The 27,927-nt window shown below is 40.4% G+C and overlaps 1 protein-coding gene and 1 pseudogene across 1 annotated transcript in view; one reads left to right on the top strand and one right to left on the bottom strand.

Moving 5' to 3' along the window:
• Positions 1–25,092, top strand: part of FBXO3 (F-box protein 3) — a 35,403-nt gene extending 10,311 nt beyond the window's left edge. The window contains exons 4-11 of the mRNA XM_045825305.1: positions 7,496–7,610; positions 9,172–9,376; positions 10,730–10,775; positions 13,425–13,509; positions 14,346–14,468; positions 16,384–16,499; positions 18,238–18,428; positions 24,124–25,092. Coding sequence (XP_045681261.1) covers positions 7,496–7,610; positions 9,172–9,376; positions 10,730–10,775; positions 13,425–13,509; positions 14,346–14,468; positions 16,384–16,499; positions 18,238–18,428; positions 24,124–24,327 — 1,085 coding nt within the window. The 3' untranslated portion in view covers positions 24,328–25,092. The remainder of the gene's footprint in view (positions 1–7,495; positions 7,611–9,171; positions 9,377–10,729; positions 10,776–13,424; positions 13,510–14,345; positions 14,469–16,383; positions 16,500–18,237; positions 18,429–24,123) is intronic.
• LOC123809895 lies at positions 14,661–15,241 on the bottom strand (annotated as a pseudogene).
• Positions 25,093–27,927: the final 2,835 nt, after the last annotated feature.

Genomic DNA, 27,927 nt, shown 5'->3' with positions numbered 1-27,927 from the left:
GTTTGACTCCTGGTCAGGGCACATGCCTGAGTTGCAAGTTCGATGCCTGGCCGAGGCCTGTATGGGAGGAACTGATGGATGTTTCTCTCTCACATCAATGTCTCTCTCTCCCTTCCTCTCTCTGAAAAATTAATAAAAACATGTCCTTGGATGAGGATTAAAAAAACTTTAAACCTGGATTTACTGTTTTGTGAGCATACATTTCTTTATATTTTCTCTTTCGAAACATTTGTGTTTTTTTTTTTTCTCTCTGGCTTCCTCTTCGGGAAATTCTTAGTTTCTCAATGTTTTATGTTAAATATCCAACATGTAGTACTAACTGCATAAATACTAGTTTCTCTAGTCATCCGACTTCTGGTTCAGGCAGTTACTCGGGATGCTTTGTACTAAACTTTTTTAAAGAGAGCTTTCATTTTGGAGTAATTTTAGATTACGGGAAAGTTGCAAAAATAGTGCAGAGTTCTTGTACACCCTTTACCCAGTTTCAGTTTCCCCGATGCATTGCCCTGTGGGACATTCGTCAGAACGGCGTCTTCATCGGCACATTATTGTTAACTCCAGACTGTGTACGGACTGCACAGGCTCGTCTGTTAACGTCCTCTTTGGTTCCTGTGTCCAGTCCACAACACCACGTTGCACTTGGTCGTCGAGCCTCCTTAGTGTCCTATCATCTCCGGAGGTTTCTCAATCTCTCCTTATCTTTCACAACCTTGGCAGTTTGAAGCAGTACTGGGAAGGTGTTTTGTAGAATGTTCCTCAGACTGACTTTGTGTGAAGTATTATTGGGGACTAGACCGGAGTTGCGTGTTTGCAGAAAGATTAACGCAGAGGCACGGTGTGCCTCTCATCGCTTATCTGTGGGCATGTGATGGCCACGTGCTGGCACCAGTGATATGAGCTAGCCTGCAGAAGTGTGCCCCAATCGGAAGGGCACAGTTCAGTGAGTTATGATGTGAACACACCCGCTGCGGCACCCTCCAAGTCAAGAGGTTGAACAACAGTCTATACCCAGAACCCTCCCTTTTTCTCAGGGGTAACCGCTCTCCTGATGGCTAATATCACTAAGTAGTTTTCTCTCTTTTTGATCTAATCATATGATTAAGTATATGTTTTTTGTGAATTATTTCCTTTTTTTGTGAGATTCAACTGTGTTGTCTGTAACAGTGGTTTATTTTTGTTGTGGTGTGGTGCTCCATTATATGAGCAGACTATAATTTATATGTTTATTCTACGGCTGATGGGTATTTGGGTTATTTCTAGTTTTTGACTATTACATATAATGCCAGTGTAAAAGAATTGTAAATAATACAAATGTAAATCATTTTTGGTGTACATACAAGCATATTTCTATCAGGTAAATACCTAGGATTGAGTTTGCTGGGTTGTAGAGTGTACTTATATATTAAATTTAAAAAACTGTTATTTTTTCAAAGTGGTTCTGTAATGGAGTAGGTCACAGCATAGAGTCCCTGGAAAGCAGGGGAACTCCACCCCCTGCCCCCCACTAAATTCTGCAAAAAGGCTGGAGGGTGCCCACAGAACCTAAGGCACAGTATTTGAGGCACACTGCAGGACAAAGGCAGGCTAACAGCCCATGCCTTTCTGAAGGGAGGAGCTATTGACCAGTGCAAATTGTGTAAGCAGCACTGGCAGTGTGACTTGTGGAATAGCCTGGGGTTCAGATGGGGAGCTCATACAGCACCTGTTTGAGGTGCGGGGCCAGATGCCCATGCTGGATGCCTATGAATGGCTGGAAACTCTTGCCCTGACTACAGATGGCAGCCTGAAGAGGGTCAGAGACACTGGGGAGCTGCAAAAATGACGGGCACTTAATGCACCATAGAAGACCGGATATTCAGCCACACAGGAAATTCTGAGCCAAGGCTTTAAAATTGTAGCACTCGGAGAAACACAAGCTCAGTCTATCGTAGGTCTGTCTGTTTGGAGGTCTGGAGGTCCATTGCAAACATCCTCAGTGCCCTTCCCACACAGAAGACAGAGGCAGAGCTGGTGGTGCTGTAGGGGACCAGCCTGGCTCAGCATACAGACACACTGGTGAGCTGCTGGCTGGAGTAAAGGCAGCTCTGGAGGAGAGACACTGATGCTGTGAGAGGGACTCAGGCTGGTGCACACAGACTCCTGAGAGATGCTTGGAACTGAACTGTAACCGGGAATGCTGAGCTACAGACTTCTACATTTCTGAAGGATGGTGCTTTTGAATGGCCTGTTCTGAAACTGGTCTGGCTTGGCAGAGGGAAGCAGGGCTCTTCTTTTTGGGGTGTTTTTATAGAGAGTGGAACTTAACAGCAGCAAGGCTCTTGCTCTCTCATGCACTAGGTATAGGGACTCTTGGTATAGGACTTTGGAGCTTGGTACAAGCTCTCTCCCTCTGGCTTTGGCATTTGGATGTTCTGGGCTTCTGGCCCTGCTTCCCACAAAGATGGGAGCACTTGTGGGACCAGGAGATGTGGGGCCTACCAGGGCCTTAGACCCCAAAGAGGATGGAAGCCCACTCCTGGAGGCAGGGTCCCATGCAGGGACATGTGCCTCCCTTGGGCTTCAGCATCTGGGACACCGTCATCCAGTGCAGCACGGTGCATGGTTTCCGGATGGCTTCATGGAGACTGGGAACAGCACACCCCAGACCCTGAAGGAGAGAGCTGCTGCGAGAGGATGGTGACTCTGAAACCCACAGGTGCACATGCCAGAGAGGATGGAGATTTTTTTGTGAGACCTGCTTAAGGACAGATAAGGAAATGGAGAACTTCTAGGCATGGTTTTGGCTTGCAGCCTTTTGGGGAACAAGGACAGTTCTGGGTCTTGTGGGAGAGAAGGGCTCCGAGCAGGGAGGGCTCTCAGCCCCTCCAGGGTTGGAACCCTGTTAATAAAAACCTGTTTCCTTCGACACGAGTTGTTGGGTCACATAGATTCAAGGTGCTAGGTGGCTGAAACCCAATTTGCATGGTTACAGTTCTGCCACTTTACATTCCTACGAGCACTTTAATGTCATTCTTTGTGTTTTAGCCTTTTTAATGGTGTGTAGTGCTGTTTTAATTTGCATTTTCTGGAGCATGTTGTAGACTAATGAAGGTTTTATTTCTAGCTTTCCAATCTTTATTTGTCATTTGCTTTTTTTTTCCTGCCTTATCTCACTGGGTAGGGCCTTCGGTACAGTGTTGCATAAATAGGATGGTGGTGTGCACCCATATCTTTCTGGTTGCAGGAAGAAAGCTTTCAACATTTCTCCTTTAGAGACAGTGTTTGCTGTAGGCTTTTTGTAGATATTTTATCAAATAGAAGAAAGTACCTTCTGCTAGTAGTTTAAGGAGAGAGTTTTAGGAGCATTATTTACAACAGCCAAGAGTTAGAAACAGACTAAATGCCCATCCGTAGATGAGTTGATTAAAGAACCGTGGTACATTTGCAAAATGGAATACTGCATGGCAGGAAAAAAAGGAATTCCTACCTTTTGTGACAGCATGGATGAAACTGGAGACCATTGTGCTAAGTGAAATAAGCCAATTGATGAAAGACAAAAGACCGTGTGATCTCACTTACTAGAACAGTCTAATGAACAAAATAAACTAGTGAGCAAAATAGAAGCAGAGGCATGGATACATTGAACAGACTGACAGCTGTAAGAGGGGAGGAGGGAGGTGGGGACTCTTTGAAAGAGGTGAAGGGATTAGTCAAAGAACATATATGAAGAACCCATGGACATGGACACAGTGTGGGGATTAACTATGGAAGTGGTTTGTGAGACATCTATGTAGCCTGGCAGCCAAGGAGAGTGGACCAAAATGCGCATGCGTGGACAATGATCACTTCACTGTACTAGTCACTGGGGCAGTAGATGCCATTGAGTGAGCATGCATACTGTGTAGCCGTTGTATTTAAAATAACTGAGCGAGTAGAGCAACAAATCTGCATTAAATTTTGCATTAAGCTTGAACATTTCTCCGTGGAAACTATCCAGATGATTCAGAAGGCTGAAGTTATGGGCAGCTGGTGATGGGCAGCTTCAGCACAACAACACACCTGCTCATACATCATGTCTTGTGCAGTTTTTTGTGAAACATCAAATCACCAGGTGACTCAGCCCCCCTACAGCCCAGATTTGGTGCCCTGTGACTTCTGGCTTTTCCCAAAACTAAATTCACCTTTGAAAGGGAAGAGATTTCAGACCATCATCAAGATTCAGTGAAATACAACGAGGCAGCTGATGGCAAATCCAACAAAGGATTTTGCAGAGGGTTTTGAGTGGTGGAAGAGATGCTGGGAGAACTGTGAGGGCCCAAGTGCCTACTTTGAAGGGGACTGAGGCGTCATTGTCCTATGTACACTGTTTCTTGTATCTTCTTCAATAAATGTCTCTATTTTTCATATTACATAGTAGGGTACCTCCAGTATCCAGATTCATTGCTGTACTCACTCAGTCATTTTGAATGTGACAGCCACACAATATGTATGGTCATTTAACAGTATCTACCATCCCCACTGATTAGTACGGTGAAGTCATCATTGTTCATGTATATGCATTCCAGTCCACACCCCTTGGCTGCCAGGTTACACAGATGTCATACAGACTGTTGTTATATTAACAATGGCTGGACTTTTTCAGAGCATACATATGTATTTTTTTTATATATGGACATATAAAATTAGGCCAAAACTGTCAATCATGTTGTACTCTTGTCAGTTTTTTGGACAACTTGTTCTACTAGTTACTAAGAGCGGTATGTTAAAATTTCTCCCTTTGGTAGGCAGAATTCCAAGATTGTTCCCAAGATTCCCACACTTTTCTGGTACATGCATGGTTTAATAATAGCCTTCCCTTGAGTGTGAGTGGACTGTGGGTAGAACTGATTTTAGCCCCGTGCTTATGTCATGTTATATGACAGAGAAGAAGAGGTTTTACTGATGTAATTAATGAAAGTCCCAAATTAGTTGATTTGAGGAAATTATTCTGAGTGGGCCTGACCTAATCAGGAATGTCTTGACAGGACCTGGGCCCTTCCAGAAGTCAGAGAGATTCAGAGTATGGGTATCTCTCCTGTTGGCCTTGAATAAGTACACCGGCATGTTGTGGAGAAGGGCAGGTGCTGGGAATGGCAGGTAGCTTCTAGAAGCTGAAGGCCTCAGCTGCAATGGCAAGGAACTGGATTCTGCAAACAACCAGTGAGCCTGAAGAGGACCCCAGCATAAGATGCATAAGATGCAATGGCAGCCCCAGGTGACACTGTGATTTCAGCCTCGTGGGGCCTGCGCAGAGGGTCCAATTCAGTCGTGCCCAGATTTCTAACCCACAGAAACTGTGGGGTAGTAAACGAGTGTCCTTAAACTGCTAATATTGGGGCAATAGAAAACTAACACACCCACTGTGATTATGGTTGTATCTGTTTCCATTGTAGTTCTTCATTTTAAAAAATATATTTTGAAGCTCTTATTAGGTACACAAAGTTTGAATTATAATATCTGTGTAGTGAATTTAAATCTTTTTGTCATTACAATAGGTCCTCCATTACGTTTAATAATGCTCTCTACCTAAATTCTATTTTGTGTGAGTCCAGGGGAGCTATTATAGCTTTCATTTCTCTGTCTATACCTTTAAGACGTACCTCTTACATTTTGTTTTTGTCTGGTCTGTCATTCTGTCTTTCAATTAGGTTATTTAATCTTTATGTCTAATGTGATTACTAATATAGTTGAGTTTAGATATATTGTTTATTTGTTTTTTTATTTGTGCCACCTGAGTGGGTATTCCTATTTGCATTCTTCTTGATTAACTTTTATTCTGTACCCCCATTTTTATTTAATTAAAGCCTGTTTTAATTACTAGGCTTGTCATTTTCTGCATAATGAAAGAAACTTAAAGTATTTTAACTCCAAATACCTTGTTCCTGCCTTTTGTATTATAGGTTTTGTGATTTTAATTTTTAATGTATTTTATATCCATGAAAATGTTATTATTTATATATTCAATATTATCTTAGATTTATCTTTTCTGTTACTCTTCATTTTTCCCTGTACCTTCATTCTTCCATTTAGAACCAATCATTTCTTATTCTGCCCGAAAAATTCCTTTCAGGGCCCTGGCCAGGTAGGTCAGTTGGTTAGACCATTGTCCCACTACGCCAAGGTTGTGGGTTTGATCCCCGGTCAGGGCACATGTAAGAGTCAGTCAGTGAATGCATAAATAAGTGGAACAACAGATTGATGTTTCTGCCTCTTGCTCTGCCTTTCCCTTCCTGTCTCTCAACAATCAATAAATAAATAAGTAAAAACTTTTCTTAATAATTTCTTTTAATATTTATTTAATAAGGGACCACTACTGCTGAATTTTTTTCATGTGTTTGCATCTAAAAGTGGGTTTATTTCATCTTCACCTTTATGCGTATGTTCGCTGAATGTAGAATTCTCGTCAGTAGCCATTGTTCTCAGCACTTGAAGACACCACTTCCCTGGCTTCTCTTGTTTCTGTTAAGAATTTAGCTGTCACCCCTGTTGTCCCTTTGAAGGCTTTTCCCCTTCTCTGGCTGCTTTTAAAATTGCTCTGTCTTTGCTTTTCCACAGTTTTCCAATAATGTATCTAGATATGATTTCCTTTGTAATTATTCTTCATGCAGTTTATCGTGCTTCTCGAACCCGGTGTTTGCATCGGATTTGGAAACTCACTCAGTCCTGTGATACTGTTAAGAACATTGCTCAGCTTCTCAGTCGTTTGCTTTCAGGGCCTCAAAGCCAAGGTGGCCCCTCTGGAGGCCTGGCTGACCTCTCAGTCTCTCTGTTCTGGACCTCTCTCCTCATCATCGTGCACTCTCTCTGAGCTTCTCCAGCAGCCTGGGAACCAGTTTTCTGTCGTTCAGTTTTCCTAGTTCTCAGCCAGAGGTTTGATCCAGCAACCTGGTGGACCATTGCTGGAAGTAAACTTCTTTTCTTGGTATTTACAATTACTTCCCACTTCTTAAAGCTAGCACACATGGCAGGCTTACCAACATGCAAAATTGAATTCAAATTAATGGCCTCTTCACAGCATGAACCTATACTGAACTCCTATATTTCCTAGTAAGAGACTACATTAAGACTTTTCAACAATGTCAATATAGAGAACTTCTAGAAATTGTTTTGTTTTTTAATAGAGAAGTGTGGGTATATTAGATTTAAAAAAATGAGATATGTCCTAATGTTTGCATTGTAATGTGAAAAAATTATTGTGGATTTCACTGGTGCACACCACTCCACATGTTACTTAGTGCCATGGTTTCCCTGCTGAGAGGGAACCGAGGACCTTGCTTGCTCAGCACTTCAGAAGTCAGCCACTCTCATGTGATATGTTTCTCTGAATTTTCCATTCATTTCTCTGTATTTCAGCAATGCATTTTGGAGAGAATTCACTTGCTCTAAGATTGTTTCACTGGCCAGTGGGAAGACTATGTTTAGTTTTAGGTTTAAGGCTTATTGTTTCTCCATAATGTGCTTTTTTGTGCATCTGCAGAGGGCGCTCGAGAAGAAGACCTAGATGCCGTGGAAGCCCAGATTGGCTGCAAGCTTCCTGATGACTATCGGTGTTCGTATCGTATCCACAACGGGCAGAAGTTAGTGGTTCCCGGGTAAGACGTTTGCTGTTTTGGTTATTTTTAATGATACAAGTTATTTTCCAGAAAGAAAACAAACAAACTGTATTTATAGTTACTCCTAATAGATTCAAGGAGTATAGAAATTCCCTCTTCTTCCTTGTAGCCATCTATAGGACAAAATCTACAGCTTGAATTGGATTTTACCAAAATAAATATGCCTTACGAAAACATTAGTTTTATCAACACATCCTTATAGTGAAAATGAAGTTCAGTTGGGTGTGGGTTTATGGGACACAGGGGAGACATATGTGGGGACATATTTTAACTTGAAGTGTGTACCTTGTTAAAGGCAAGATGATTTGTTTTGGAGAGCCTGATGCACATTCTATGTACATCATAGAATATGTATATACGTATGGTAATACGTATTAACAAGCAATAATTTGTTCAGAGCTACATACACTAATGTAAAGAAAATATAGTTTTGTCCTATTCAAGCATAGCCTATAATTAAATGGCCTGCTTTAAACTTCTAAAAGATGAAGTATTCATTGTGGAACCTTTTGGGGACAGGAGACCACGTAGCAGCTGTCAAATTCACTCACAGCTTTAAAAACTATATGCTTTGAATGAGTCTACTTTTGTTCTTGTATGAAATTAAGCTATTTCAGAGATGTCGCATTTGTGAAATGCGAATACGGATTTAGGGAGAACTTTGCATTATTCTTAGTGGAACGTGGCGTGTCTTCGTGAAGGGTCGTGAGGTTCTGTTACTTGCCATTTCAGGTCAGGTTTGAGTGCGGACAGGGCGTCTCGGAGGCGATCATGCTGAGACTGTAAGGTAGAGTTCAGAATTGGAATACCGGGCAGTTAGGACCAAAGAGGCCTAAATTACTGGGGGGGGGTTTTCCTGGTCTGTTTTCCTGTCAAATCAAAATTTGACAAAAATTGAAAAATTATCAAACTTCAAGAGCAAAGATAGTGGAGAACTTTATTAAAAGAGTTGACCGGAATTGACATGACAAAAAGGTCCTGCATTTCAACACAGGAATTTTATCTATTCACAGCCCCGTGGTGAGACCTGGGGTAGGAATCTCGTAGAGGCCGCACAGCGGGGTGTTTCCATGCACATGCAGTGATGACTGTACGTGCCGAACATCCCAAGTTTATGAAAATTTGGTCAAGGTTTAGGCTGATTAACATTTGTACTGTCTGGTAGGGTAGAGTAAGCTAAAGCTATAACAGCATAAAGTATCAATGAGAATTTACCCCTTTAAACATTAAATCAGCCTTGCATACATAGCAAACATCAGATCAGTTTACCATGGCAAGATGGCAGTTGAAAGCAGTTAAACTATTTTTCTTTTTATAAAGCTGACATTTACACATTTTAGACACTTAGGTTTTAATTAAATTAGAATCTTTCCACTCAAGAATTTGACTTTAATATATAAATTGCATCATTTTCTGCATTCCCAGTTTAGAATCGACATGTTAGCCAGCTCTTGTAGAGTTGTCAGTGTGGAATTATTATCCATGAAAAAGAGCAACTGTTTGGCCCTGCACCTCATGACCTTTTCGAGTCTGTTCTCAGGCTGTTGGGAAGCATGGCGCTGTCTAATCACTACCGCTCCGAGGACTTGTTAGACGTCGACACGGCGGCGGGGGGCTTCCAGCAGAGACAGGGCCTGAAGTATTGCCTGCCTCTAACTTTCTGCATCCACACTGGTCTGAGTCAGTACATAGCAGTGGAAGCTGCAGAGGGCCGGAACAAGAACGAAGTTTTCTACCAATGTCCAGTAAGTCGGACTTGAGTTAAAATGTGGCTTTAAGGCGTGTTCTGATGAGTGGATGAGTGTGTGCGTTGGGAATGGTCATGGCTGCAGAATGGGTATAGAGTCTTATGCAACTTAACGATAGACCTGTCTAACTAGACATGATGGCATAGACTGCCAAAAGAAGGTTTTACCAACGGACAAACAGTGCAGGCTGTGGTACACACAGAAGGAAAGCTGCGATGTGTGTTAAGGCATTTTAAGTGTAAGGAAAATTAGTGAGCTTTTTGTTAAAGGAATTCATTGTAATATACATTTCTAACTTAAAAAATTTAGCTTTGGAACATCATTTGATCCAAGTGCAATAGGAAATTTTTAAACTCTTCAGTAGGTATTTGAGTTGTTGAAAAATGAAGATCCTTTTCAGAAGGCTTTTGTTATGATTTTAATATAATCAGAAAATATGGTATTTGGTTTCAGTCTTATTTCTTCAGTTCTTAATAATTCTTCAGTTGCAGAACTTCTGCCTTCATTTTTACCTAGCTGTGAACTTTTAACTTAAAAGAGGAATTCAAGCCCTGGCCAGTGTGGCTTAGTTGTTGGAGCATTATCCCAGAGCCCAAAAGGTCACAGGTTCGATTCCTGGTCAGGGCACCTACCCAGGTTGCTGGTTCAATCCCAGGTCGAGATGCGTATGAGAAGGGCAGCCAAGTCAGTGTTTCTCTCTCATGTCAGTGTTTCTCTTCCCTATCTCTCTCTTTCTCTTTTTCTCTCTGTCTCAAAACAATGAAAAAAATGTCCTCAGGTAAAGACTAAAAAAAATGAGTAATTTAAAACAGAAAATACTTTTCATAGTTATGTGAGACATGTGATGCCATATAACATTTAAACTATTTTAAGAACTTCCATAGCTTTTAATTTTTTCCCAAGCATTTTCACATCTTTTATCTCTTTTTTGACTTGATGACCTCTATAAAGGTTGTTGGATAATGGGTTGATCCCTTTATTTATAAAGTGACTAACCTAGAATTCTTCAGGTCTCTTGACTGAATCCAAAGCCCTTTCCTTCAAGGGTAATTTCTTTTCCTGAAGGACAGTTTTTTAGTTCACCGTAACAGTAATGGAAGTGTATGTGCATTTAACTGTCACTGAGAAGTGCCGGGCACTTCTCTTCCAAGGACTTCGTGGAGAGAACCTAAATGCAGAAATCGTGGAGCAGGAACTGAAAAGGTGGGAGGAATGTCCAGGTATCAGTTAGAGCTCTGAAGTTATTTTGATCTGTTTTGCCTTTTCTTCATGGAAGAATATAGGTAATAAACAGTGAGAAATTAAGTAAAATGTATTTTTCTTAATTATAACATTCTTTTTTTCACCTAGGACCAAATGGCCCAGAATCCAGCTGCTATTGACATGTTTATCATAGGTAGGAGTTAAAAAGTTTTCTTTTTTTCCCGCTGGTAAAAAAAATTAAGTTGGTAGAAACTTTTTGGTCACTTAATCAGCTGGCAGTTTTACACTTGTATTTCTTAAGGCATGCTGGTTTATAAAGTGCAGAATCACTGTGAGTAAGTGTGGAGTTCCCTCCCATGCACGTCATACTGCTACACATTTAGAGACATAGATATATAAAACTACCTTGTGCCTCTTCTCTTTTGGTGCCCATGCTGCAGTAACATACTGATAAGTCACACTAGCGACCTCAAAGCAGCAGTCTCTGAAAACCTGTATAAACTGGGCTTTATAAACTCCTTGGCACAGCTAGGTTTTTCTTTGGCCTTAAAAGGGTATTTCTGATAGGATTTGAGAACAGTTCAGTTTGTATGCAAGTGCTGCTCACCCCTTTGCTGTTCATTCAGTCTTGTTTGCTTAAATTTTACTCACTTAAGAGAAGCTTCTGACTACTCATTTGGCTTTTTAAATGCATGTATTAAACATCCCCATGTACTAATAGTAAAGAGGATTTGCAGGCTAAGTCGTCTGTATTTAATTTTTCTCCTAATTGGAAGCTTGAACAGAGCCTGCGTTCTGTACTATGGCACATTCTAGGTTTCGTGGCATACTTGACAATATCGAGACACTCTCATTCCTGTATAGTCAGTGATAAAAAGTTTTCACACTTGGCCCCTGACTTTCAGCTCATCCTGACTCATGTGGTCTGTGGTTTCCAAGTTAAGTCCCGCTGTGGTTTTGCCCCCGCTCAGTGCCGTCTTTGGCATCTTCCGGTAGCACGTACTTTCATTGCTGATCATCGGGACCGTGGGGCAGCGGTGCTGCTCAGTGTAAACGAAAGGCTGCCTGGGCTCTGAAGCAGGCTGTCTGCAAGGCTCCCTGGGTTTCTTACTCTGAGTTTGCTGCTGGTGTGGCGTGGTCAGGAAGACACGCCCCCCCCACCCCCCACCCCCCCGCCCGCCACTACAGCAGAGCACTAAGGGCCAGTAATGCTGTTCTTGTAGGAGGGGTTTCTCCTGGAATGAGAGAGCAAAGCAAAAGATTTGAGATGAGATGGGAAGTTAGTGCTGAGAGCAAAGATGAGAAAGCAGTTTCCTTTGAGCTACCTTGAAAAAATGAAATGCTATCAAAGGAACTCCAAGATACAGGCTTAACTTAAAATATAAACTGCCTTAGAAATGTAAATTACATCTTGATTCATCCAAGTTTGACTTTCTTGAAATTTTTGGTAAAACGTAAGATGAAATCTCCTGGTGTTCTGTGTATTATAAGTAAATATTTAAGAAAACCATATTCTCTGTTCGGATAAATAGTGAGGGCCACATAGGAAATTCTGTCTTCACTTTAAAGGACATACTTTGGCATACATGTAATATAATAAATTTAGCACTGAAATACATTGTGTCAATATCTTTTTTATGTAAACTATAACAAATTTCTTTTTCTTATATAATATTTTGTTCTATGAAATATAAAAAAATATTCTTTTTAAAACTCTACAGGAAAATTACTAGTTCTTAAAACATATACTTGCACCTTCTATGAATTGTAATGGCACCATTAATGTCATTGAAGATAGGCTTCTTAATATCTTGCTCCAGGCAGACAGATGATCACTGCTCATTTTGAGTGCAATAGCATTGAATAAATGAGGGTTCAGAATGGGCCATTAATAGACATAAAGGAAAGAGTCAACTATTGTAGTGTACTTTCTCTCAAATGATGCCTTTAAAATTTTAAGCTATACATCCTCAAACCCAAGCCTAAATTGTATCTTCTATCATTCTCAAAATAAAATATTAAGTAAATACTATAAATTTAGCATCTGGCCTTAAGCATGGCAGAGTACAGGAACTGGGTTCATTAAAAAAATGTTTACCCAAAAATTCACTGGGCAGCATTGATTAAGGGACTAATGTACTCTGGGCACTGAGATGTGTTAACAGTAAGAGGTTCTGAGAAAGTTATGTTGTATTAGTAGAGGGGACAGATAGAATTTATGTAAGTGCTTCTTACTGACCCAGTCACTAGATCACAGATATATGGTCTGGACTGAACTCTTTTCAGTCATTCTTTTCTGCTTCAAGCTGGTCACTGAGCACACGGAGGGCCGCCGTGCATTTGAATCTGTAGTAGCGCAACTAGGCCGGTCTGATGCTCGGAACTCCCCAGTGCCACCCACCTGTCAGATGTCCAGACTGAGCGCCAGGCAGGACGCACCTGGACCAGGGTAGACGCTGATTGTTTGAGTTGAGGTGCTGACGTTTTTCCTGCAGTTTCTTCCTAAACATAGCCATGTCTCCATTGTTCAAGAAATTATAGACAGAGGCTTTTCATTCTTATACCAGAACAAATTAAAGTTTAAGAATCTATTATTTAGTTACAAGTGTACAAAGTAGTTTGAAACTAGTTGGAAGATTCCCCTAGCCGGGTAGTTAGGAATAAGATGGATACAATTGAGACTAGCAATTGGCCTAATAAAGGACTAGTGGAATTATGTCTATAAAATGTTTCTAGTTTTGATATCACACCTTGTGCAAAGAGAAAGTACAGTTGTTTCCTTGTTTCCTGTATAGATTTTACAAAAACCATTTGTCCTTTTCTTCCCACTTCTGGTTTATAGGTGATACTTTTACTGACTGGTTTACTTCCTATGTCAACAATGTTGTATCCGGTGGCTTCCCTATCATCAGAGACCAAATTTTCAGGTATTTTTCACTTGGGGCTCCTTAGATCGCAATGACTGTAATCAGCCAAAACCATCGGTTACGGATCACAGGTGCAGTTTCCCGGGAAGGTTAATAATGGAACCTCTCACAACCGTAAATCTATTTTACTCTCACTTTAAAGCCAAAACATCCAACCACTTGAACAACTAGTATTTTTCTTACCTTGAAGAATTAAGAGAAAAAACTGATTTTGATTTAGAAGTTGATGGCTTTGTATTAATAGTTGTGTAGTTTCTTCTGGGGGGGCGGGGGATAAAGCTGTTTGCCAGGTAGTAGATTTAGTATGAATAGCAACTCAGTAACTGATAACTCCTAGAAAATATTTATTATCTCTAAATGGAACATCCAGATTATTGTAGGTAGTATTAGAGGTAACATTGCTTCACAGTAGCCTGGTTGGCAGAAATGATAGATTAGATATACATTAGAGGCCCTAGAATAACATGCTAACACACTTTTATTGTCAGAGCCGCTGTGTAGGGCATAGCTGGGTTTTCAGCTGCCCCAGAGTTGCCTTAGCTCTGAAAATGGAGATAAGCTCTTTTTAGTTTCCAGGTAAATTACTGCTCTATTGTTTGAACCACTGATCATTGAACCTCGACTGCTACCATTATTGATCCAGAATGGTCAAAGCTTTTTGGTTTGTTTGTAATTTCTAGTTTTCTTCTAAGCTTAATAGGGCTATACCTTTAAAGTCCCACATATGATTTCTCAATTTTAAACTGAAGTATAAGCTATTTTGCATTGTATCTTTAAACCTTTTTAGCCTATGAGGTTAGTTGACTAAAAAGTGTTTGACTTTTTTGATTACCCAGATATGTTCATGATCCGGAGTGTGTGGCGACAACTGGGGACATTACAGTTTCAGTCTCCACGTCGTTTCTGCCGGAACTTAGCTCTGTACACCCTCCCCACTATTTCTTCACGTACCGGATCAGGTGAGAATGTTAAATGGGGTTTCCTTTTGGTTAGTGATGGGATATAACCTGCGGAGGGGTTGTATTGCCCCATTTGACGAGATATAAAACACATTTTGAATGCCAGCTTCTTGCTGACATGTGGAGGAAAGTGGATAACAAAATTTCCTGCAGGGTGGGGGGTTCTGCTTTTACATTTATTTGATGATGAATTTACTCTCGGGACCTAAGGTTTTGTTTCTTTAGTGTCTTCTGGGATATCTTTTTCTTCTGTGCAACCTTCTCTTCTGGTTTAGGAGCAGTCTGCTCTTTTTCAATAAGGATCATTGCAAAGTGGCAGGGAGATTTCCTGTGTGGCCTAATCCGGCTGTGAGCTCTGTGAGTTCTGCGCCGCATCTTGCGGGCTTTGTTTACCTGGATGTGCTCAGTGACCAGAGAACCTGCATCTACTCCCTTACGTTCAGCATTACTCTCTGAATTTCTGAGCATGTGCAGCAAAGTTCAGACACTTTTTGGGCCACCGACCCTGTGTCCAGCCCCACTGTTAGGCCTGGACACACCCACCAACTCCTCCATTGTAACAATGGAAGGTCACACATAGCTTCTGTAAAGTGACATTCTTCAGATACTTGGTGGCTTTTCAGATATGCACCCCATTGACGGCCTGGGCAGCTTCATGAGTGTTCTTAAAGTAAACAGGAAGATTTGCATGATTTTGTGCGGTTTTCTGGGTCAGATGAATAGTGAACTATTTTCAGAAGTACCTCAGGCCACTTACGGGAAAAGTTTAACATGGTGTTTATAAAGAACTTTGAGTTTATATTAGTCTCTAAGTTACTTCTCGTAAATGTAAGTGTTGTGCCAGGTGCTTTACAAAGTGGACCACTAAGCTGTAGTCATCATGAAGGTCAAAATTAGAGTTGTAATATTTTCTAGATGCTATCTAATTGCCCAAGGTAGAATCACACTTTCTAAATTTCATCTGGCCTGTGTATATTCAATTAAAAATCTAATAAATATTTACTGAGCACTGCCTGGTTTTCAAAAATGGTGATAAGCACTAGATTTGGTTAAATAAAAAACAAATATTAACCCATTTTAATTGGAAATACTCTGTGCTATGACATAAAGACAACTCATTGCCCTAACGAAGGGACTAAGGATACTTTGCTTTTAGATCTCTTTTTTGTATATTTTAAGATATATGTAATATTTCAACAATAAATATACATGCATATATACACTAGAGATATTTTAATATACACTTAGCAGGAGCATCATAGGATCCGATGTTGTATGCAGCCTTTGGCGGACATTTCTGTACATGTTACTCATGCACAGATGTTCGTTGTGTGATTTAGATCTTTCCTGGAATGAAACATGCTTCAGATAGTGATGCCTACGTGTGCTTGTGGGGGACGGGAAGTAAGGGACAGCAGATTCCCGGACGAAGTGGGAAACACAGTCAGGGTGTAATCCCAGTACCTGAACAGTGGCATTTTGCTTTGAGCTTTCTAGAAGCTAATGAGAAAAAGGGAAATGGGTTGCATAGCAAATAAAAGACTGTCAGTTTTTAAAACAGAATCTTTTTCATGGCACGATATTGTAGAAAGTGTTTCCCATATTGGTCTTTATTTGAACAGTAAAAAAGCGTTGTCGGCATTGTCTTTGTGGATTTCTGTGCTGCTCTTTCTGTCACTGGCCCCACTGAAGGTCTGGGTGGGTGTCACCTGACAGCGTTCCCATGGGGGTTCCGCTGCTCGGACCATTGTCTGAGAACTTCCAGACATGGCCGATTAACCCAAACCTTGGGGTGGGTTTCTTAACTTACTTCAGAAATCCCCTTCATGGTCTTAACCCAGACACTGTAGCTCTTAACAAAAGAAACAAAAAAGGCCTGGTCTGTGTGTCTCTACTGCCTCCTTTCCTTCTCCAGGATCGAGATGTCAAAGGATGCGCTTCCTGAGAAGGCTTGTCAGTTGGACAGTCGCTACTGGAGAATAACAAACGCTAAAGGTGATGTAGAAGAAGTTCAAGGACCTGGAGTAGTTGGTATGTAACACAAGATTTGGGTTCATATACCAGTTGCTTCTAGGACATTTTGGAGAGCATATATGTGACATGGCTTGGAAAATGCATGATGCAGTCAGTGGATAAGACTGCATCTTTTTAAGAGCTGTGTTTCAGTGTGAAAGGTGTCGTAGATTTGGGTCTAATACTTTGCTTCATAAATACAATATGTAAAGGTCATTATTCTGTCCGTTTAGTACCTTAAACGTGAACTTTTCTAAACTTGTAGCAAACTCAGGGATTGAGTTTTCATTCTGTGGGTGATTTGAGTTCCTTGCTTTTCTTCTTCAGTTCCTTTTTTTTGTTTGTTTTAGCTGAACAGTCATTCATTATATTGTGTAGGCACAGGACAGAAAGAGAAAATAATCAAAATTTGAGGAAAAATGTTAAAACTAACAGATTTTTATTATTTGTGGATTTGGGCCATTATAATGGCCCGAGCAGCTGAACCCCCACGGGAGCGCTGTCATCTCTAGCTTGATTTCCATTGACATTCAGCTTTTAAAAAAATTATAATTATCTTAAATTCCTGAAGCCTTAGATTCTTCTGATTTTGTGTTTGTGCTTCAGAAAAAAATAACATTATTTAAGCTTTGCACTTCTGTTATTGGTCCTAAGCATATACAGAATTCAGTGTTTTTTGTTTTTTGTTTTTTTAAAGATTTTATTTATTCATTTTTAGAGAGGGAAGGGAGGGAGAAGGAATGAGAGAGAGAGAAGCATCAATGTGCGGTTGCTGGGGGCCGTGGCCTGCAACCCAGGCATGTGCCCTGACTGGGAATCAAACCTGCAATGCTTTGGTTCAGAGCCCATGCTCAATCCACTGAGCTACACCAGCCAGGGCAGAATTCAGTTTTAATTAAAGTTGTTCTAATTTGCCCTGGCTGGTGTGGCTCAGTGGATTGAGTGCTGGCCTGCGGACCAAAGGGTCACCAGTTTGAACCCAGTCTCAGGCACATGCCTGGGTTGCAGGTCAGGTTCCCTAGCAGCAGGCGTGCAAGAGGCAACCACACACTGATGCTTCTCTTTATCCCTCCCTTCCCCTCTCTAAAAATAAATAAAATCTTTGAAAATAATAATTTTTTTAAAAAACCTAAAATATAAATAAAATTGTTCTAATTCTTTCCCACAAATAAAGTCATATTCCACATGTCTATTTAAGGAATTTTTCCAGAATTTGGGGATCTAGTGCTGAACAATTTTCATTAAAGTCGTAATTCTTTTTCAGTCACTTGGCCCCTTTGAGTAAGAACTGTCCCATGTAACTACCATTTGGTCTGGGCTCAGTGCCTAAGCTGCTTCCTCAGAATCTGATGATTTAGTCTCTTGCTATTTAAAACATTTAGATTATTCTTATTGCTGTTTAAACTAGTACCTGTGACACTTTTTATTATTTATGTCTTGTAGATGGTATCTAAAATGCCTCCAAGCATTTTGAAAAAAATATTCCTTTTTTAAACTTTGTTTTATTCTACTAGATATCCCCCCAACCCCCGCCCCCCCCCACACACACACAACAGAGAGAATAAGAGGGATTACAGAAAAGTCAAAATACTCACTCATAACCCGATCACTGTTAACATTTTGTTGTATTCCCTTTTAGACTTTGCTTCTAATTGTGCATTTACTTTAATATAGTTTACCCCACCCCAAGAGGCATATCTTATTTGCTGTAATGAGGAACTGAATTTTATACTTTATTGTTACTATTTCTCTGCAGGTGAATTTCCAATCATCAGCCCTGGCCGGGTATATGAATACACAAGTTGTACCACGTTCTCTACGACATCGGGATATATGGAAGGATATTATACCTTTCACTTTCTTTACTTTAAAGACAAGATCTTTAATGTCGCCATTCCCCAATTCCATATGGCATGTCCGACATTCAGGGTGTCTATAGCTCGATTGGTAGGTTAAATTTTCCTCTGGTGCTGATTTACATGACTTTTTCGAATGAACTCCACAGAGGGTCTTTGTCGATTAGCCAGACAAATAGCTTATAAATTGTGTTCCGGAGAACCCTAGAAGTTTCGAGGGAGGTGCCATGGGGTGGGGTGGGACATGTGGCTGTGTTGGGGGAGGTGGGCAATAAGTGAAATAAGCTCTATGCTCTTCACTCAGAGTAACTCCGTTGCCTGTTTTTGTTTGTTTGTTTGTTTTAATAGCTTTATTTTTTAGGGCAGTTTTAGATTCACAGAAAAACTGAGCAGAAGGTACAGAAATTTCCCATATGCCTCCTGCCCCTACACAATATCCCCTGCCAGAGTGGCATGGTTTTTACAGCTGTTGGACCCACACCGACCCATTGTTGTCGCCTGCAGTCCGTCTGCGACGTCAGGGTTCGCTCTTGGCGGTGTGTGTTCTGTGAGTTTGGACATGTGTGTAATGACATGTGTCTTCCATTGTAGTATCATACAGAGTAGTTATTAAAGTTTCAGCCTCTTTTCCACTATTTCCAAAAGTACATCAATTGCCTATTGAGAAACACCACACTAGACCAGTTAATATCTACTTTATTTTATTTTATTGAGACTGGGAAAACAATTGCTTCTGGTGTTTTTGGTAAAACTCCCAATTTTGTAAAATAATACAAATATGCTATAGAAACTATTACAAAGAGGATTTAATGGGTAAACTTCTACTTTTAGTAGTCTCTGTTTGGGATCATTTCCTAAGTCAACTAGGTATATTTTTTTAATCTCATTTTTGGGGTTGCCTCATGGCAGGTATGACAGTAATCCCAATCTCATGAGCTATAAAATGACTAGAGAAAATGCTGACGCTCCGGTTATACAGTGAGAGTAAAATGTGAATCGTATACCCAGAACGTAATTGAGTTGTAAGCATCAGAAAAAACCCTCTGACTCTTGGGATGACCCCGATGGGTAGGTCTAAAATAAGTCTGGGAAGACGGACATGATCTAGATCTGACCCGGAGCTGACACGTTCACAAGTCCAGTTTGTAGAGAGGACGGTGAGGGGGTGTGGAGACTTGAGGCCATTACACTGGATGTCTGGCGAAAACAACCTGCAGTCTGGGTCTGGGGGTGGCGTGGCTTCCCTCTCAGCCGAGGAATGCCTCTGCTGTTTACCTGCGGGACTGGGAACTCGCTGCCTCCGAGGCGGCCTCCCGTTCTGACTAGTCCAGACTCCGTATGACACTGGTGTCACCGCACCCTTCCATGTTCCACGTGATTGATCAGTGAAGTCATCCGGGGCTGGGATTTTCTTTTTGGAAAGCTTTTGAAATATGAATTTCTTTAATACTCATGTTTTCTGTTTCTTGAATCACTTTTGGTAATTTGTGTCTTTCAAGGAATTTGTCCATTTTGTCTAAATGCTGGATTTATTGGCATAAAGTTATTCACAGTATTCCTTTGATAATCCTTTTAATGGCCGCAAATGCTATGGTCACATGTTCTCTTCCTCTTTCATCTTTTTTTTTCCTTCCTGATCCCTGCCCCTTCCCGGTTCCCTGAGCACCAGCCCTTCCCTCTGGGTCCCCCCACCTCGGCCCCCCTTTCCCCGCCCCCGGGGTCAGGAGGCCAGACTTCCTCTTTAATTCTTAATATTAGCAGTTTATATCTTCTCTTTTGTTCATCAGTTTAGCGAGGGATTGTCACTTTAATGATCATTTAAAGGAACAACTTGTGGTTTCACTGACTTTTTTCTGTTATTTGCTCATTTTTTATTTTTATTGATTTCTGCAGTTATCTTTATTTCCTCCTATTTACTTTGGGTTTAATTTACTTTTTTTCTAGCTTCTGAAGGTAGAAGTTTAGATTATTGATTTTAGACCTTTTTCTCTGTAAGCACTGTCTGAGCTACATTTCATAAATTCTGATGTGTTATATTTTCTTTAACATTTGGTTCGGAATATTCTCAGATTTTTCTTGTAATTTAATTTTGATCTATGACTTTTCTAGAAATGTGTTAATTTCCAAACATATGGAGATTTTCTAGTTGTCTTTTGGTTATTGATTTCTCATTTTGTTATGGTTAGAGAACTCACTGTGTATAATTTTAATCCTTTCAAATGTTTTATGGCCCAGAATTATGGTCTGTCTTGGTAAATAATCCTTCTGTATTTGAAAAGAATGTATTCTGTTATTTTGGGGAATGTTCTATAAATGACAGGTGAAACTGGTTGATTGTTTTTCAAGTCTTTTATATATTTACTGGTCATTTTTTTGTCTTTGTTCTATGAGAGACCATTGTTGTAATCTCCAGTTATAATTACAGTTTTGCCTATTTCTCTTTAATTCTATCAGATTTGCTTCATGTGTTTTGAAGCACTATAATTATATGCAAATATACTTAGGATTGTGCTGTCTTTTTAATGATGTGCTTATATTTTTTGTTATGAAATCTCTATCTCTGACCATATTCCTTGTCCTAAAGTTGGCACTATCCCTAACATAATGTTTAAAGAGTGTCATGATTTACTGGGGCAGGTGGTCAGATATTATTGGGTCTGCTTGGTCCTCGATGCCTGCAAGGTATCGAGGCTTGTTTGTAACGTTTGTTAGGGTGGGTGTAAAGCGGTCTTTACTTAAGAATAGTCATTTCAAACTTTTTCGTTTCATGACCCTTTAAGCTCTCTAAAATTACTGGAGATTCCTCAAAAAATTAAAATAGAACTACCATATGACCCAGCAATTCCACCTCGTGAGTATTTATCCAAAGAAATAAAAAACACTAATTCGTAAAAGATATATGCACCCCTATGTTCACTGCATCATTGTTTACAACAGGCAAGATATGGAATTAACCTAGGAGTCCGCCCACAGGTGGATGGATAAAGAAGAAGTGTGTGTGTGTGTGTGTGTGTGTGTGTGTGTGAGAGAGAGAGACAGACAGACAGACAGACAGACAGACTTATTACCCACAGTAAAAAAGGAATGGAACCTTGCCCTTTGCAATGACATGGATGGGCCTAGAGGGTATTATGCTAAGCGCAGTAAGTCAGAGAAAGACAAAAGCCGTATGATTTCTCTTACATGTGGAATCTGAAAATGAAACAACACAAATAAACTTGTAGATACAGAGAACAAACTGGTGATGACCAAAGGGGAGTGGGATAGAAGAGTGAGCACAAAAGGTGAAGGAAGGGATTAAGTACAAACTGCCAGTTTTATAAAGTGAGCCACGGGGATGTGACGTCCAGCTTAGGGAATGTAGTCAATAACCTCGTGATAACTGTGTGGTGACAGATGGCTGCTAGACTTCCTGTGCTTATCCCTGCATAATATGCGTGTATATATATGTCTAACCATGTTGTTGTACACCTGAAACTAATACAATATTGTATGTCAACTCTAATTAAAAGAAAGTTACGAGGACTCCAAAGAACTCTTGCTTATGTGGGTTATATGGATATTTATTATGTTAGAAATTAAAACCGAGAAGTTTTATAATGCTTATTCCTTTTTTAAATTTTTAAATTTATAATTTTAAATTACAACAATAAACTCATTACATGTTCAACTCTCTTAACTATGTTCTTACTTATTTAGAGTTTTAGTGTCTTCCCAACCACAAATAGTAGTATAAAATCTTGACCTGCCTTGTGGAAAATATTTTTTCTCTATTGAGGATGAGACATCAATAAAAATAAATGAGAATTCTGGACTTATTTTTAACCAACACAAAGCAGGAAGTGGGGGTTGCATTTGAGTTGTGCTTGTGTCTGCCTTTCTTGTTGACATATTTGTTGGGTTTTTTTTTGATACGGAAGTTGAATTGTTCTCCTTTTGTGTCCTCTAACTATATGATTAATTAGGAGGCTTAATCCCTCCTTTTGCTTTATACTTTGATGCCATTTTAAAAGACCCTATTGGTTGGTCTTAAGCTTTTGTTGATCTCAGTGGTTTGTTGTTTGTTTTTAGACACTTTAGAGGCATCTGCTGCTGATTTGTGTCCTTTGCTACCTTTGTTCCTCCTTCCGTCTGCCCTTCTGTGTGTGCATCTTAGCCGTGACCGGGAGCAATCTTCCTCTGTAGCCACACTGATTTCACAGTTTTTCTGTTTTCCTCTTCATTGAGATAATTAATAATATACTATCCGTATTTAGTATTTTAGAATTTCCTAATCCTTTCCTTCTTCCCTTTTTGAACCTGCTATTGAATTTCAGAGTCTTCATTCCCTAGATTAAAAAAAAAAATCTAGAGAGAAAAATAATAGAATATCTAATGTCATGTTTATGTATATTTTCTCTGATTATTATTGTGTGTGTTATAATAAATCCTAGTGACATTTTCTTTTGATAAGTCCTACTACAGAACGATACCTTGCTCCCAAATCAATTCATTTGCTCACTCAACAAATATTTACCGAGTACCTACTAGGTGCTGGGGAAAATGCAGCGAATGATACAATTAAAATCTCTGCCTTGGAATTTTTATTCCAGTTAGAAAAGACAAGTGTAGCAAATAAACAGTACGTACTCAGGTCAGGTAGTATCAAACCACAGTATCATAACCAAGTTATGTGGTTTGCATGGTACTACCATGCAAACCACATAACTTGTGCTCTGGAGAAAAATCAGTCAAGGGGATAAGGAATGTCCTATTGGGTTGTATAATATAAAGATGTGTCAAGAAAGGCCTCAGTGACATTTGAGCTGAGACTCGAAAGAGCTAGAAAGAGCCCTTGGATACGCGAGGCAAGAGTGCTCCAGACTAAGAACAGCAAGTACAGAGGTCCTGACACCCTAATGTGCCTGGAAGAACTGCGAGGATGCCCTTGTCCCGGAGGGCGGGCAGAGGGGAGAGTGGTCGGAGAGGAGATCAGAAGGGTAATGAAGGTGCCGCATCGTGAAGTGTCATAGAAGCCTCAGTGGAAGGACTTTTGCTGCCATCACGGCCCGAGTTTCCCAACATGTCCCACATTACGAACTAGCACCTTGCTGCTCAGAATTCTGTCCAGTGTAGCAGCTCCTCTCTTGGGATCTTCAAAAGTGAGAGAGAAAATTAACAGCAGAGTAAGTCAAGACCTGATTAGAAACCCTGCTTAAGAGCAAGTTTCCAGCAGATGTTCAGATGTTGCATATTCAACATCACCACGTCCCTATTCTGAGAGCCTTCGACAAGTTCATTTACAAGCAGAGGCTACCAGTGGTGGCTGAATTGAAATGATGTGCCTTTATAGTAGGAACTCAGTAGAAATCTTAGACCTCTTGTTGACAGTACATAAAAATTACCAGTAGAGGTCATACCAGTATTCTTTTCTGTAAGCATATAGATTAATAAGGAATTGTTACTTAATACAGTAATGGCGATAGACTCTGTAAAGCTTTATCTTGTTAGGAGTGGCCTGCTCACTACACTGTATATGAATAACAACTACCATGTTAAAAAATGAGTGCCGTATTGATGAGCTATATTTACCATGCAAACCACATTGAGCGTTTTTAAACATGGAGTAGAATATACGCTCTGGAATCTTGCATCAGCATGTGCATCTTGAAAATGTGCTGTTCAAGGCTATAAAAATTCACATTTGGCAGTCTGGTTGTTTCGATTCTAGATAAATCAGAATTTGCATTAAATAAGTATAAAAAACTGATGGAAGTTCTTATCAAAAGACTGTTTTTTCTTTCAAGGAAATGGAAGAGGCAGAAGACGAGGAGGAAGACGAATCGTCCTCATATGAGTGCGAAGAGATGGAAGAGACGGAAGAAGAGAAGGAAGACGACGACGATGATTCGGCAGATATGGATGACTCTGATGAAGAGGACGAGGAAGGGAGGCCGAGGAGACTCTTCGATGTTCCCATTCGCAGACGCCGCTACTCACGCCTCTTTTAGCGAGCCTCTGCTAATGGAACCGCTGGAATGAATCCACTCTGTTAAATAGATTTCTCAATAATGTAAATACCTAAATTGTTCTCGGCGTTTAGCAAGAAACACTAGCATGAAATATTGTTCTGGGCTCTGGATGCTACGCGACTCTTCATTAGGAATTGGATTGTTTGAGTTTACTTAGTGATTTTGAGGTTGAGGAAGAAGTGAGAATTTTTTTTTCTCTTTTAGAAGCCAATGGGGGAGTAGTCCTCTAGCTAAGAAGTGGACATTTCTTTGTTTAAAAGTATTTTGTACTTATATGAAAGCAGGAGGGAATTGCTTTGAATAAGAAATATAGCAGAAATACCTACCCAAGGATAGAAACTATGTGACTGAAAAATTCTGTGAAAAGACTTCTTGCAGTTGTCATTTAGAAATGAACACAATTTGTAATTAGGCTAATCCATTTAGTGATTTCTATATATTTTGTACTCATAGGGAACTAACTGACTGAATAGGTTGAATGCTAGTCTTTTTGTCCTTTCTTAGACAATCTATCCTTGAATTTAAAAGTTTTTATCCCTATAACTTTGAATTTAAAGTCTTTATGATCTTGACTTTGAGTTTAGTCTTCAACTCTCCCAACCTTGAATTTAATTTAACATCTTCAACATGACACCTTGGATTCAATTAAAATCATCAACATTACTGTTGTTCACAGATGCATTTTTGAAATGTAGAGTGTAAAAGTATGTATTATGTTGTTTATTAACAAAATTCTCCACAATGTCTTACATAGTCTAAATTTGTAAATACCGCTTTTTTTTCTTTTATACACGTCTAAGTTTGTGATAAGTGACATGAATTTTATGTTAAGATTTAAGTATGTTTTCCTGAAACCTGGATTCTTTTTGTAATTATATTATTGAGAGTTTGGAATGAAGTCCTCCAAGTGTCAAAAACTCACATTTTAAAAACAAAATTTGGTTCTGATGCTGCATTTTGTATAGTTGCCTATCTTCCATCAACTTATTAATAATAAGCCTTTGCTCTTAAGATGAAAGAGGAGGCGAAACCTGCTGGCCTGTTGCTAGAGACCCATTGAAAGCCACTTCCTGGCTTTGGTTATACCCAGTCAGGCACCCCACTTTCCATCTCCCCCAAGAACAGTTGTTTTCTACTGAAGACTGCAGGAAGAGGAGGGTATTGGGGTGAAACAGCTGCCATCAGAGCCCACGAAGTCAAACTTAACCTTTTCATATCGGCACATGTCAGAATGTTCTCAAATGGAGTGAGCAGTTTTTCCTGCTTTTCTTTTTTTAAAAGAGTATTATCAGGTTGCCAAATCCTTCTATTGTGCCTATGTCTTCTTTTTAATCAACGCACTGATCTCTTAAACGTTTCCTGGTAAAGCCATAATTTAAAACTAGTTAATGTTGCAAGTCAAAGCTGACCCCAGGATCCCATGCCATGCATTGCTTGCTTCCCTTTTCTGGACTCCCTCTCCTTTCTCTCAGTCCCAGAGTACCCACATTGCCTCAAGTCTCCCCTGCAACCCCACCAGTTTTGCTCCTCGGAATGCTTAAGACTTGTTTATCCTCTCATCAAAATTCACATGCTTTTAGCATGTTGGATGCGTGACCTCTAGTTCATGCTAAGGTATTGGTAACAAGCTCGAAATGTTTTATTTCATTGGCAAAAATGTGTATTCACACATAAAAGGGATCTAACAATTGGTCAGACTTAAGGCCATTTCTGGCTTAGAGGTTTCTTGAGAACATCTATCTATTTGTCTAAAGCTTGATGTGTCAGAGAGAAACCGATACCTAAATAGCTTAAACAGCTTAGGGGTTTTTTCCTCTTGTGATAGGTCAGAGGTAACTAATTCTGGGCTGATACGGTGGCTTAATTATGTCAACATTCCAGATTCCTTCCATCTTTCTGCCCCATTATCCCTAGCTCAAGACTAGTCTTAAAGGTCAAACTCATGGTTGCAAAATAGCAGCTGCAGTCCTACTGTGTTCCAGAAAGGATGATATGAAATAAAATCAAATGAGAGGTGAAGCAGCCAGGTCTCCAGCAGGATAGGTAGAGAAAGGGCACAGGATGCAGAAACTACCATGTGTGACATGGAAACCTAGTACAAAGTAAAGGCAATGGTCCAAATTAGACATGCTGCAGGCCTGAATTAGGTCAGTGGCAGGTGTAGTGAAGAGGCTATGAAGTTGAGATAAGCAAATGATGTAGGCAGGAGTTGATTAGATATAAGGAAGTGAGAAAAACCAAAGTTGGTTCCCAGGTTTTTGGCTTTCATTTATGGAAGAAGAAAAAAAAAGCAATGGATCATTGGAAATGAGCTCAGATTTGGACACATTTTGAGTTCAGAATGTCTGTGGGACCTGTAGGTGGAGATGTCCAGCAATCAATTGGATGTGAATATGAAGATTGAGGGAACTGATCAGGACTGGAGAATAAATATTTGCAAATCACCTACAAACGTATCTCCAAGCTAAAACAACGTGGATGCACTGTAGTCTCCCAGGGAGCACATGGAGCAATGATTCTCAGTCCCACCCTGGAAGTGCCCATTATGAAATGAGTAGTGGGAAAGAATCTCAGGCTGAAAGGTCAAGGAACTGGAAGCAAAACCAGGAGAGATTGGCATCTCAGAATCCAGGCGAGTTTCAAGGAGGGAACAGCTAATAGGATGCATATAAGATAATGCATCTGAAAGAGCTTTGTAAACAAGCTATTATTGGAAATGCATGTTCAGCTGATTTAAGCATACATCAAATGAAACTCATTTCCCGGCATCCCTAAGCGCCATCAGAGCATCACGGTGGAAAGCACATCGTGATCGATTACGATTTGCCCCGCTTGCTTCCCCTTTGGATTCAGCATAAGCAGTCGTGAGATGCAGTATTTTCTCACCCTGATCCTCAGAAAGTGTCTCACGGTCTCCAACAGAGGTCAGAGACTTGTACCTTTTTTCCCTTACTCTCCCCATGGTGCTCTTAAAGCCAGTTCTGCAGTGGGTGGGAGAGTCTTCGCAAGTGATAAAAACTTAAATTGCCCTGGTCAGGGAGCGGGGTAATTGCGAAAATTACATTTTCACATAGAAATAACGTCCTAAATGGTGTTCTGCGGAGTTTTATCTTGGTTCCAAACAAGACCCAAGGTTTGGACGGCAGTGACGGAAAGACACTGAGGGGCTCCAGAGCCTAAGGGCAGAAAGGAGCCCCAGGCCACAGCAGGGCAGGAGAAACCCGACACCCGGGCCCACAGCAAGCTTAGCGCGGGCATAAAAAATTTTTTAAATATATTTTAATGTTTAATTTTAAAATACTAAAACAAAAAAGGAAATCCTATGTCTTGGAGTTCCATGTTTTTTTCTGTTTTCGTAACAAACGGGATGACAACACCAACCTCCGGCGCCTGGATTTTAAAGGTCTTAATCTAGCCCTAGCCATGGATCTTTTCTGAACCTGGGTTAGGAGCCTACCTCCCCTGACGCGCAGAGGCTGCTCCCAGACCAGGGTAAAGGGACGCTTGCAGTGACCGCCAGGAGCCGGCTCTGAAAGTACTCGTGACCCGGACTCCGGGCCTGCTGCGCGCTGGGCGGGG

This window comes from Phyllostomus hastatus, unplaced genomic scaffold, assembly GCF_019186645.2.
Source record: "Phyllostomus hastatus isolate PE091 unplaced genomic scaffold, TTU_PhHast_1.1 phas_scaffold_585, whole genome shotgun sequence".
In the NCBI taxonomy this organism is placed as follows: domain Eukaryota; kingdom Metazoa; phylum Chordata; class Mammalia; order Chiroptera; family Phyllostomidae; genus Phyllostomus; species Phyllostomus hastatus.
This window is presented reverse-complemented; position numbering and strand designations above follow the sequence as displayed.